Source organism: Salvelinus fontinalis, chromosome 3 (assembly GCF_029448725.1).
Source record: "Salvelinus fontinalis isolate EN_2023a chromosome 3, ASM2944872v1, whole genome shotgun sequence".
NCBI classification, from domain to species: Eukaryota; Metazoa; Chordata; class Actinopteri; order Salmoniformes; family Salmonidae; genus Salvelinus; species Salvelinus fontinalis.
In genome coordinates, this window is record NC_074667.1 from 78080092 (window position 1) to 78094257 (window position 14166).

At 44.3% G+C, this 14166-nt stretch overlaps 1 protein-coding gene across 2 annotated transcripts; it reads left to right on the plus strand.

Moving 5' to 3' along the window:
- The first annotated feature begins 1946 nt into the window (after positions 1 to 1946).
- Positions 1947 to 14050, plus strand: prr13 (proline rich 13). Of its 2 annotated transcripts, XM_055918136.1 has the most exons (5): positions 1947 to 2192; positions 5539 to 6272; positions 12085 to 12139; positions 12242 to 12753; positions 13572 to 14050. In XM_055918136.1, exons 3-5 carry the CDS (start codon positions 12124 to 12126, stop codon positions 13611 to 13613), a joined length of 570 nt encoding a protein of 189 aa, XP_055774111.1. In that variant the 5' UTR covers positions 1947 to 2192; positions 5539 to 6272; positions 12085 to 12123; the 3' UTR covers positions 13614 to 14050. The 2 variants fall into 2 exon arrangements, with proteins under 2 accessions (XP_055774111.1, XP_055774110.1); XM_055918135.1 differs by lacking the exons at positions 1947 to 2192; positions 5539 to 6272 and adding an exon at positions 11628 to 11774.
- Positions 14051 to 14166: the final 116 nt, after the last annotated feature.

Consider the following 14166-nt stretch of genomic DNA (forward strand, 5'->3'; position numbering starts at 1 on the left):
AACTGGAAGATGTACTCACACACACGGACGGGCGGACGGACGGACGGACGCACGCACGCGCGCACGCACACACACACACACACACACACACACACACACACACACACACACACACACACACACACACACACACACACACACACACACACAGAGAGAGAGATACAAACACACACACACAGAGACACACACACAGAGACGCAGACAGACAGACACACAAACACACACATGGACACACAGACACAGACACATACACACACAGACACAAACACAGACAAACACACACACATACAGACACTCTCTCTCTATCTATCCCTTTCCTCCCACCTTTCAGCTTTTGAGTTGGTGTCATGTTCTCCAGAGAGACTCATCTTAGAGGCAGTGGCCCACTGCTCTCTCTCATTAGAGAGACTCATCTTAGAGGCAGTGGCCCACTGCTCTCTCTCCTTAGAGAGACTCATCTTAGAGGCAGTGCCCCACTGCTCTCCCTCCTCAGAGAGACTCATCTTAGAGGCAGTGCCCCACTGCTCTCTCTCCTTAGAGAGACTCATCTTAGAGGCAGTGCCCCACTGTTCTCTCTCATTAGAGAGACTCATCTTAGAGGCAGTGCCCCACTGCTCTCCCTCCTCAGAGAGACTCATCTTAGAGGCAGTGCCCCACTGCTCTCCCTCCTCAGAGAGACTCATCTTAGAGGCAGTGCCCCACTGCTCTCCCTCCTCAGAGAGACTCATCTTAGAGGCAGTGCCCCACTGCTCTCCCTCCTCAGAGAGACTCATTGAACCTAACCAAAGACATGGAGCAAAACGTTACAGTAACGTTACAGGCAAAAATACAGACGGTCATTAAACACAACAGTGGAAGCATAATGAGGCACAATAACATTAGCCATACAAAGCTGCTCTGATCCAAGGTCAATGGTAGCTTATTGGTTAGAGCATTGGGCCAGTAACCAAAAGGTTGCTGGATTGAATCCACGAGCTGACAAGGTAAGAAGCTGTCATTCTTCCTCTGTTATCTTCCACCAGGGGTCCCCAACAACAAGGTGACCTTTTTACCGCCCTACCCGGTAGTGATGAGTCATGACAGCGGTCAAATTCCACGGTAATCTCCTTTTATTCACTCTGGACATTGTATTAGTAGTACCCAACTCGCTCATGATCATCAGGTCGCTAATGGCCTGGTAGTCAGGGATCTATCGTCCCTCTAACCTCTCTGACATAAATGCAAATGAGATGGAAAATCACATCAAACACTTATCATCAAAACAGTATCCTGCTTTTAAAACTCACTTTCACTGTGATCGATCAATTTGAAGAAGGTGATGCTTTCTAAGGTGATGATTAATTAAAACCACCCATATGCATTTAAGAGTTTATTCATATTCACATTAGAGTTTATTCATATTCACATTAGAGTTTATTCATATGCACATTAGAGTTTATTCATATGCACATTAGAGTTTATTCATATGCACATTAGAGTTTATTCATATGCACATTAGAGTTTATTCATATGCACATTCGAGTTTATTCATATGCACATTCGAGTTTATTCATATGCACATTCGAGTTTATTCATATGCACATTCGAGTTTATTCATATGCACATTAGAGTTTATTCATATGCACATTAGAGTTTATTCATATGCACAGGCCTTTATGAGCACAAGCCCGAAAAAAAAAACCCTGATATAAAATAATCATCGTAGATGGACTGGTTAATATATTCTACCATCCAAACCTTACATCCATGAGTCTGGAAGAGAACGAATAGGCCCAGGCGATGATGTTGGTTGCTTACAGAGTTAGCCTACAATTATATTGAATTTGTAGGCCTATTTCATTTTCAATAGTCTAGTAATAGGGAATTTGTTATATTATCATGTCTAATAGGCTGACACGTTAGCTGTAATAGCTACAGAATATCTCAATCTCACCACTGGGTGCGTTTCCAACTCCAACACTTCTTCTTCTTGTCTTTCTCGAGCGTGTAGAGAAAGGGGCTGCCAACAGTTTAATTAAATGTTTTGTTGTGAAAACATGAGACTATCGATGTTCCCGAACAGTTTTCCAAATGAAGCGCGTATCTGGACACTCGCACACTTCGTCATCCGAAGGGAAAAGACGAACGTTTCGGAGGACTTTTTATTTTTCAACAGTAACACGTATGTCTGAATGTTGTGCCTGCATCAAAATGTAAGTTGCACGGTGGGGTTTATTGGGGGGGTTTGTGTAATAATAGGTAATTACCACTAATTACTTCCTGTTACTTTGATAAGTTTCAGACCATTTGTTCTACTGTATCACTGTTACTATTCTTCAATGTTAAGAGTTACCAATGCTACGTTGTGTATTGTTTATCGAGCTGGGACCGAAAGACTGAAAAACAGCTTCAATCTCAAGGCCATCGGACTGTTAAATAGCCGGCTACCATCAGGCTGCTCAACCATGCACTTCAGAAAATATTAAAGACTTTCCCCCTTAACTTTTTCCACATTTTGTTACGTTACAACCTTATTCTAAAATGGATTACATGTTTTTTTCCCCTCATCAATCTACACCATAATGACATCACAATACCCCATAACGACAAAGCTAAAACAGGTTTGTCGAACATTTTGCAAATATATTACAAATAAAAAACGGAAATATTACATTTACATAAGTATTCAGACCCTTTACTCTACTGAAGCACCTTTGGCAGCGATTACAGCATTGAGTCTTCTTGGCTATGATGCTACAAGCTTGGCACACCTGTATTTGGGGAGTTTCTCCAATTCTTCTCTGCAGATCCTCTCAAGCTCTGTCAGGATTTATGGGGAGCATTACAGCTGTTTTCAGGTCTCTCCAGAGATGTTCGATCGGTTTCAAGTTTGGGCTCTGGCTGGGTCACTCAAGGACATTCAGAGACTTGTCCCGAAGCCACTCCTGCATTGTCTTGACTGTGTGCTTAGGGTTGTTTTCCTGTTGAAAGGTGAACCGTCGCCCCAGTCTGAGGTCCTGAGCGCCCTGGAGCAGGTTTTCATCAAGGATTTCTCTGTACTTTGCTCCGTTCATCTTTCCCTTCATCCTGACTAGTCTCCCAGTCCCTGCTGCTGAAAAACATCCCCACAGCATGATGCTGCCACCACCATGCTTCACCGTAGGGATGGTGCCAGGTTTCCTCCAGACGTGAAACTTGGAATTCAGGCCAAAGAGTTCAATCTTGGTTTCATCAGACCAGAGAATCTTGTTTCTCATAGTCTGCGAGTCTTTAGGTGCCTTATGGCAAACTCCAAGTGGGCTGTCATGTGCCTTTTACTGAGGAGTGGCTTCCGTATTGCCACTCTATCATAAAGGCCTGATTGGTGGAGTGCTGCAGAGATGGTTGTCCTTCTGGAAGGTTGACTCATCTCCACAGAGGAACTCTAGAGCTCTGTCAGAGTGGCCTCACGAGTGGTGCAGTGGTCTAAGGCACTGCATCGCAGTGTTAGCTGTGCCACTAGAGATTCTGGGTTCGAGTCCAGGATCTGTCGCAGCCGGCCGCGACTGGAGCGGCGCACCATTGGCCCAGCATCGTCCGGGTTAGGGGAGGGTTTGGCTGGCAAGGAAGTCCTTGTCCCATCGCACACTAGCGACTCGTGTTGCGGGCCAGGCGCAGTGCACGCTGACACAGTCACCAGGTGTACAGTGTTTCCTCCGACACATTGGTGCGCCTGGCTTCCGGGTTAAGTGGGCATTGTGTCTAGAAGCAGTGCGCCTGGCTTCCGGGTTAAGTGTGCATTGTGTCTAGAAGCAGTGAGGCTTGGTTGGGTTTTGGAGGACGCACGGCTCTCGACCTTCGCCTCTCCTGAGTCCGTACGGGAGTTGCAGTGATGAGGCAAGACTGTAACTACCAATTGGATACCATGAAATTGGGGAGAAAAAGAGTGACCATCGGGTTCTTGGTCACCTCCCTGACCAATGCCCTGCTCCCCCATTTTTTTTTATTTATTTAACCTTCATTTAACTAGGCAAGTCAGTTAAGAACAAATTCTTATTTACAATGACGGCCTACACCGGCCAAACCCGGGCGACGCTGGGCCAATTGTGCACCACCCTATGGGACTCCCAATCACAGCCAGTTGTGATACAACCTGGATTTGAACCAGGGTGTCTGTAGTGACACCTCTAGCACTGAGATGCAGTGCCTTAGACTGCTGCGCCACTCAGGAGCCCAATTTCTATGTTTGGCCGGGCTGCCAGCTCTAGGAAGAGTTTTGGTATTTCCAAAATTCTTCCATTTAAGAATGATGAAGGTCACTGTGTTCTGGGGGACCTTCAATGCGGCATACATTTTTAGGTACCCTTCCCCAGATCTGTGCCTCGACACAATCCTGTCTCGGAGCTCTACTGACAATTCATTCAACCTCATGGCTTGTTGTTTTCTCTGACATGCGCTGTCAACTGTGTGACCTTATATAGACAGATGTGTGCCTTTCCAAATCATGTGCAATCAATTGAATTTACCACAGGTGGACTCCAATCAAGTTGTAGAATCATCTCATGGATGATCAACGGGAACAGGATGCATCTGAGATCAATTTCGAGTCTCATAGCAAAGGGTCTGAAAACCTATGTTAATAAGGTATTTCTATTTATTATTTTTAATAAATCAGCAAAAAAATCAAAAAACCTGTTTTCACTTTGTCATTATGGGGTATTGTGTGTAGATTGCTGAGTTAACAAAAAATGGTTTTAATCAATTTTATAATAAGGCTGTTACATAACAAAAATGTGGAAAAAGTCAAGAGGTCTGAATACTTTCCAAAGACACTGTGCATAGACATGGAATCACTGGCCACTTTAATAATGGAACATATGTGTATATACTGTATTCTATTCTACTGTATTTTAGTCAGTGTCACTCCGACATTGCTCAACCTAATTCCATTCTTTTACTTTTAGATGTGTGTGTATTGTTGTGAATCGTTAGATACTACTGACACTGTTGGAGCTAGGAACACCAGCATGCTGATACTCCCTTCATAACATCTGCTGTGGATATATGGATATGTCCAATAACATTTGATTTAATTGTGTCATATGTAGTATTATTCTGTACTGCCATAAGTGTTATTATTGCATTGGTTGCACAAGTACTTTTACAGAAGTGGGATTAATTGTTGTATTGGTAAATATAGTATTTTGCATGAACACACTACCACAGCGTTTTCCATAGTGGCCTTTATTAGGGGGTTTTATTGCGCTGCCATCTGCGAGCTTCTAGAGTCATCTCAAGACAGTTCTTGGAGCTGCTCATGTGCAGAGTAAATATGACCCTTTGGTGCCAGGGCAGACATGATAAATCTTGACCCTTTGTCAATCCAAGTAATTCGTTTTTCTCTCTCTCTCTCTCCAAGAGGTGAATGTTGAAGTTGTTGTTTATATTGATGCCGTGTTTATAGACCTTTATAGACATGTTATAAGTGTAATGCCATTTCCTCATGTACATACATGTACATTGCATAGTTAGAACCCTTAACTAATACTGTTTACGTGTGTTCATATCTTTGTTTTATAGAACCACAAAAATAAGATTCCAAGTCATTCAGATTCCCAAAATCATATCAACATCCTCAAATGGAAACAGCTGTCTGTGTGTCTGTGTGTGGTGGTGACTATCAAGAGTACAGTGATGGACCTCAAAATCATGTTCTAACAGGACAGCACTATAGAAGACAGAACCAGACCAATCAGTTAGAAGCGAGTGAGTGAGGGCATTCACGGCCGACCGCTCAGACGGGTGAGGGCATTCACAGCCGACCGCTCAGACGGGTGAGGGCATTCACAGCCGACCGCTCAGACGGGTGAGGGCATTCACGGCCGACCGCTCAGACGGGTGAGGGCATTCACGGCCGACCGCTCAGACGGGTGAGGGCATTCACGGCCGACCGCTCAGACGGGTGAGGGCATTCACGGCCGACCTCTCAGACGGGTGAGGGCATTCACGGCCGACCTCTCAGACGGGTGAGGGCATTCACGGCCGACCGCTCAGACGGGTGAGGGCATTCACGGCCGACCGCTCAGACGGGTGAGGGCATTCACGGCCGACCGCTCAGACGGGTGAGGGCATTCACGGCCGACCTCTCAGACGGGTGAGGGCATTCACGGCCGACCTCTCAGACGGGTGAGGGCATTCACGGCCGACCGCTCAGACGGGTGAGGGCATTCACGGCCGACCGCTCAGATGGGTGAGGGCATACACGGCCGACCGCTCAGACGGGTGAGGGCATTCACGGCCGACCTCTCAGACGGGTGAGGGCATACCAGCCAACCGTTTTTACGCGGTTCTTCTCAACGGATTTAGTGACCAACTGTTTTTTTACATGGTCTGTAAGTTCTCCGGATTTAGCGACCAATAGTTTTTACAATATGTTACGTTTCATATGGTATGTAATCGTTTTGTGGATTTCCATCACCAATTTCGTATGATATGATACGAAATACAATTTGTATTATATGTCACGAATTTGCTAAACTTACAATATGTTCCGAATTTGCACACGTACAATATGTTACGAATTTGCTAAAAGTATATGTTATGAATTCTAGCTAGGAGGCTAATGTTAGCTAGCTCGCTAACTATAGCTACGCTAGGGGTTAGGGTTAAGGTTAAGTTTAGGAGTTAGGTTAAAGAGTTAAGGTTAGGAGTTAGGTTAGGGTTGGGGGAAGGGTTATCTAAAAGGGTTAAGGTTATGGGAAAGGTTAGCTAACATGCCAAGCAGTTGCAATGTAGCTAAAAAGTTGATATTGAGCTAAAATGCTAAAGTTGTCAGTGATGAGATTTGAACTCGCAATTTACAAATAATTTGTACACTGCAAATTGACTGCAAGAAGCCCAAACAGATACAGTATTTAGCAAAAACATAATAATTTCAAACCTTGATTACTTTGGGATATGACTACATAGTCTCTCTATTTATGCTTGGGAATACTTGGTAACAGATTTCCTAAATTAAAAAGGATTACACAATAGAATTCTAATGCTTTCATGTAATACATTTGGTTCCTTACCTTGTTATGGCTAGAATCACAACTCGAACATCAGGACATCAAATCCCTGAAATATCTTCATGGTCTGTTCTTGAAGACTGCTTGAGAAAATTTGTTTGTGCACCTCTGAGATAGCATATCGCTCTTTCACCTTCTGGGTTGGGCAGCCAGCTGACCTTTGGATACCATAATACCATCAGCAATACATCATGTCAGCAAGGGAATGTTCTGGGTGTACAATTGTTGTTTATATTTTGGTTAATGAATAATCTTTGAAACATCAACCCAACTGTAAAAATGTCCACACGGACTATTCCTTGGGGTAGTATTGTAGCGAATTCCAGGGGAAGTTCCGACTGGAATCAAACCCAGGTGCAGTCACTGTCAAACCATTACGTCAAGATATCTTGACCTCTTGATAAGGTCGCTATAGTGTTGGTATAAGGTCGCTACACTACCTTCTTCCTTTGGGAGAGCGTGCCCCCATGCTTCTCTATACCAAGTCCCTCACGCATATCACGCCTCTCCGATGGCCTCACAGGCATCATTACCACTTTTGACACCAATGTAGCGAATTGGGAGGTAGTCCCCGATCAGAACTCAAAACCAGCTCCAGCGACTGTCAACCCAACACCTGTTATGCCAAGAGTTCCACACCTCTTAACGAGGTTGCTGTGTGTTAAGGTTACTAAAGTATTTATATGTCGTTTTTTTTTTTGTAAAAGGAGAGTATTTCCGTTACATGTATTTGAAATATGTATTTCAGTTACTTCTGAGTATTTAGTCATTTGAGGATTTGAGGGCCCATGCCAAATCTTTTCAACCTCCTGAGGGGGAAGAGGTGATGTCGCGCCTTCTTCGCGATTGTACGAGTGTGAGTGGACCATGTTAATGTCACGGATGTGAAATGGCTAGCTAGTTAGCGGGTACGCGCTAGTAGCATTTCAATCAGTTACGTCACTTGCTCTGAGACTTTAAGTAGGGTTGCCCCTTGCTCTGCAAGGGCCGCGGCCTTTGTGGAGCGATGGGTAACGGCCGTGCTTCGTGGGCGACCGTTGTTGATGTGTGCAGAGGGTCCCAGGTTCGCGCCCGTGTCGGGGCGAGGGGACGCCGTAAAGTTATACTGTTACATTAAGTCCTTAGTGATTTGGACACCGAGGAACTTAAAGCTCTCGACCCACTCCACTACAGCCCCGTTGATGTGTATGGGAGAGGTTGTTGTCCTGGCACCACACTGCCAGGTCACTGATGTCTCATTGTCGCCGGTGTTCAGGGCTATCACCGTCAACACCGTTTGTAATCAGCAAACTTGATGATGGTGCTTGAGTTGTGCGTGGCCACGCAGTTGTGGGTGAACAGGAAGAACAGGAGGGGACTAAGCACACACAGCCCTGTGGGACCCCTGTGTTAAGGGTCAGTGTGGCAGAGGTGATGTTGCCTACCATCCCCACCTGGGGTCGGCCCATCAGGAAGTCCAGGATCCAGTTGTAAAGGGAGGTGTTCAGTCCCGGGGATCCCAAGCTTGGTGACAAGCTGGTGCTGTAGGTATTCCTCTTAACTAGGTGGGTGCGGGCAGTGTGATCTATCTTAACCACTATGCCTTACTTAACATTGACTATGTTAAACATTTCCATCACAGTCTTCCCACATTAACATCCAGTAATTGTCACTTCAGAATCTCATTGTTCACAAGTCTGTCAATTATTTTTAAAAGAGGAGCTGGAAAATTGTCCACTAGTATTCACATTACAATGTAGTCATAGGGCAACTTAGTTGAGGTTTAAGTGTTTTGCTCAGTGGCACATCGACACATAGTCGGCTCAGGGATTCGAACCAGCAAGCTTTTGGTTACTGGTCCAATGTTATTAACCGCTAGGTTACCTGCCAACCCACATTCTTCTAATATTAGGCTCAGGGCATGTTTGTGATTGTAGCCTATGATGTAGTTTATTTGTATCTTTATTTAACTAGGCAAATCAGTTAAGAACAAATTCTTATTTTCATTGACGGCCAAGGAAACAGTGGATTAACTGCCTGGTTCAGAGGAAGAACGACAGATTTTCACTTTGTCAGCTCGGGGATTCGATTTTGCAACCTTTCGGTTACCATTCCAATGCTCTGACCACTAGGCTACCTGCCGTCCCATGTAGGGTTAATAGACTGTGTAATGATTAATACTGTCAATTTTAGTATCATCAGAGTGAGAGCTGTAGCGGGTAATAGGATTGCAACAGGTTTGGGAACCTGGGTAAAATGTGTTTTATACTGGATGTTCTCTATTGTCTCCTCAATAGCTACTGAACCAAGCATGCCATGACTATGAAAATAGATATATTCTGAATCGGGGGAGGATGGACAATAATTACAGGCTTAAAAGATAATCTAACAATAATTTTAACAACAACAAAAAAGCAGTGGATTTTTGTCCATCCTCCCCTGATTCGGGATATACACTATGTGGACACCTTGTGGACAATATGTGGACACTATGTGGACAATATGTGGACTCCTGCTCGTCGAACATCTCATTCCAAAATCATGGGCATTAATATGGAGTTCGTCCACCCCTTTGCTGCTATAAAGCTTACACTCTTCTGGGAAGGCTTTCCACTAGATGTTGGAACGTTGCTGCGGGGACTTGCTTCCATTCAGCCACAAGAGCATTAGTGAGGTCGGGCACTGATGTTGGGCGATTAGGCCTGGCTCGCAGTCGGCGTTCCAATTCATCCCAAGGGTGTTCGATGGGGTTGAGGTCAGGGCTCTGTGCAGACCAGTCAAGTTCACACCGATCTCGAAAAAACATTTCTGTATTGACCTCACTTTGTGCACAAGGGCATTGTCATGCGGAAACAGGAAAGTGCCTTCCCCAAACTGTTTCCACAAAGTTGGAAGCACAGAATCGTCTAGAATGTCATTGTATACTGTAGCATTAAGATTTCCCTTCACAGGAACTAAGGGGCCCGAACCATGACAAAACAGCTGCAGGCCATTATTCCTTTTCCACCTAACTTTACAGTTGGCACTATGCATTCGGGCTGGTAGCGTTCTCCTGGCATCTGTCAAACTAAGATTTGTCTGTCGGACTGCCAGATGGTGAAGCGTGATTTATCACTCCAGAGGACAAGTTTCCACTGCTCCAGAGTGCAATGGTGGCAAGCTTTACACCAATACAGCCGATGCTTGGCATTGCGCATGGTGATCTTAGGCTTGTGACATCTTGAAGCTCCAGATGAACAGATATTGTGCTGACATTGCTTCCAGAGGCAGTTTGGAGCTCTATAGTAAGTGTTGCAACTGAGGACAGACAATTTTTACGCGCTTTGCGCTTCATCACTCGGCGGTCCCATTCTGTGAGCTTGTGTGGCCTACCACTTCACGGCTGAGCCTTTGTTGCTCCTAGACATTTCTACTTCACAATAACAGCACTTACAGTTGAATGGGGCAGCTCTAGAAAAGCATACATTTGACGAATTGACTTGCTGGAAAGGTGGCATCCTATGACAGTGCCAAGCTAAAAGTCACTGAGCTCTTCATTACAGGCCATTATACTGCCAATGTTTGTCTATGGAGATTGCATGGCTGTTTTCTCGATTTTATACACCGGTCAGCAACGGGTGTGCTGAAATAGCTGAATCCAACTAATTTGTAGGGTGTCCACATACTTTTGGCCATGTAGTGTATAATTTTCATAGTTATGGCACACTTTTTCTAGGAGCTTTTGAAGATTTAAAAAACAGAAATCTTATTATTTTAAAAATTATTTAAAAAAGGTGTGGATTTTTCTACATCCACCCTGATTCAGAATACACCATCTCATAGTCATGTTCAATAGCTATAGATAAGAGAAATCCGAATATCCAATATAAAACACATTTTACCTTGGTGAGGAGGGGCGGCAGGTAAGTTAGCTAGTGGTTAGAGCGTTGGGCCAGTAACCGAAAGGTTGCTAGCTCCAATCCCCGAGCTGACAATGTAAAAATATGTCGTTCTGCCCCTGAGCAAGGCAGTTAACCCACCAGTTAACTCAATGCGGAAGACACATTTCAGTTGAAGGCATTCAGTTGTAACACTGACTAGATCTTTCCCTTAAAAACATCTACAATAAAGGGATAGCCTAGACATTGAGAAACCCAATTCGATTGAAACACTGCTCCTTTTTTTGGCGCTATGGTATCTTCTACATTTCTTCAAGACTGCAGAATCTGAACTTTGTCTACGCGTCATATGTTATCTTCTCGCATATTACTGTCGCACGTATGTTCATTATGTTATGGGTTTGTCTGACAAGAAGCACATCTTTTACGACACTTTTACGCATTCTGTCCAATAGGTCTACCCATAGAGTTGCGCACCTACATGTTATGGGGTTGTCTGATGATAAGCACATCTTTTACGACACGTTTACGCATTCTGTCCAATAGGCCTACCCATAGAGTTGTGTGCGCATACTGCGCACCTACAGTGCCCTATTGAAATCCACTTGACTGTAATGTCCAATTGTGCAATAGCCTACAATTCAGTATTGTTGAGTTGAATTTCCTAGGTGTGTTTACCTATCCATTACCAACGATACAAGCGCATAATAGCAATAAATAATATCGAGGAGACTGGTGAGAGAGCACACGTAACATTTTATTGACGGGCGGGGCTTGCTTGCCAATTCCGAGGATTGTATTTCCTTGCTAGTCACACCCCTATCCGGAAGAGAAACAGCAACGAATTCGTGAGAAACTTTGTCAGATCGACATCAAGAAGCTACCGCAGGTATGAAAGTCAAATTGCAGATCGTTGAGAGGCATTAAATGTGTTATCTACATAGGATAATCGACAGTATTTATTATAGAATCAAATTATTGTATAGTAACTTGTCGATATTTTGTTATAATTGGCCAAACTCTATAGTGGAATAACCTGTTCGTGTTATGTGTATCGTGGGAAGGTGGCTGTGATACATCCACTCGATGTTGCTATCATTAGAATAGGCTATTTAATAACTGGACTATGAATAAGTTGCATATAATTTTACCTGTCTGCTATTTGTTTGTTTAAAGTACTTTGTTTTTGTTTCTTCCAGGAGATCATCACTTTTTCATAGTCATATTCAGGACACAACATGTGGCCTAACCAAGGTAGGTAGAATATGTTAATAATATTATGCCATAACTATCTTCATGTGATCGCCAAAGTTATATCAGTCGGATATATTACAACGTTTATGATATCCTGTTCAGGTCCCCCTGGCCAGAACCCGGCCTTCCCCCCAGCCTACAACGCTGCATTCCCTTCTGGTCAAGGCCAGAACCCCATGTACGCACCTGGCACAAACCCTGCTTATCCCCCCGGTATGGCCCCCGGTATGCCCCCTGGTATGGCCCCCGGTATGGCCCCCGGTATGCCCCCTGGTATGGCCCCCGGTATGGCCCCCTGTATGAATCCAGCCATGCCTCCAGGATCCACGCCTTACGGACAACACCCGGGAGAGCAATACCCAGGAGGACAACACCCTTATCCAGCTGGACCAGGTGCACCTGGTTACCCAGGAGTTCACCCAGGGCCCTACCCTGGTGGGGTCCATCCTGGTGGAGTCTACCCCGGGGGCATGCATCCCGGCATGGCTGGGGGTGTGGCGGGATTTGGGATGGGAGTCCCTGGACACAAGGCGCACAAAAAAATGAAGAAGGCGAAGGGGAAGAAGGCGCACAAAGCCGACAAACACCTGAAGCATCATGGAGGCCACAGGAAGGTGGGTGTCTCTCTCTGTTTGTTTGTGTGTCAATCAATAACAGGGAGGGTCTGTGGATTTTGAGTGCAGTTGACAGGTGACTGTACCTCCCACTGATGATACCATGACTCACTCCGTGCTTCCCAATTGGCACCCTATTCCCTATAGTGCCCAGGTCATAAGTAGTGCAATAGGGTGCCATTTGGGATCAGGCCACTGTGTGTACTCTAAGTTGAGTCTGGTCCCCCTCTGAGGTATTTTACTGACCTGTTTTTCCTCGCGTTAGCATACTCACACGTTTTGTTCATCACACGACTTAGGAAGACTGGAAATTGAGGCTTTTGCCGTGAGAACTAATAATTTGTGTGTGTGTGTGTGTGTACCAAACTTTTTGTTTATTTGTGTGAGTATCTCGTTTCTCATCCTGCTGTCAATTATTTTTATTGTTTTGTTGTGAGAGAGTGAGGCTTGCCTGAGAGGGAGTAGAGCTGTCACCGTGCTTCTGGCTGTATCTTTTGAAACATGTCTACCCCCGGGACTTAATTGAGCATCTGATGCAATCATTTATTTCTGGGTTTCCGAGGTTCTGTCCACCTATTTTCTTATTGTTTCATTGTTGTGGGGTTGTGTGAGTGATGCCGCCTTTCTTTATTCAGTCGCCGAGATGATAACGAGTTACGTACTAGCTCTTACTAGCACGGATTTCCCCGACAGCTTCTTTATTGAGGAACTTACAACTGTTATGTGGTCGTCTTACCTAGTTGAATGAACTGACTGTACGTCACTGTGGGTAAGAGAGTCTGCTATATGACCAAAATGCTCATGTTGTTCCTCCCCAGCACTCTTCAAGCAGTAGCAGCAGCAGCAGCGACGAGGAGTGATGTCACCAACAACATCCAACACAGTGTCAGAAAAACATCCTTGAATGAAATGGGAAAATGGCCTCTTCTTCTACCTAAATTGCAACGAGGTTGAAGGAATGTGTTGGGATGGGGGGGACTATTATTAAGAATGAAAAATTGATTGGAAAATGATTTGAATATTAATTGTATAACACTAACAAAAGTATGTATAATGAACACAATTATGCCTTCATAGTCTTAACATTTAGGGATAGGCCTATGAATGTGTGCACAGTCATGAGGATATGCACTATCATGTATAATATTATGCCTTTACACTGATGAGAAGTAATATCTCAAATGGTTGATTATATTTCCAACTATAAATAATATATAGGCTGTAGCTGAGCGAGTGAGAGAGATGTGTGGAATTTCCCCGGTAAAAAAACAAATAAATATTTATTTTAATACTGGAATGATTGAATTTTGAAGTACTGTATTTACATCACAATATTTATCGGTGTGACTTTATATTTCAGCTCTGACAGAGAAAATATTGGCTAGGTTTGTATCCACGTGAAAAAAATTTTTT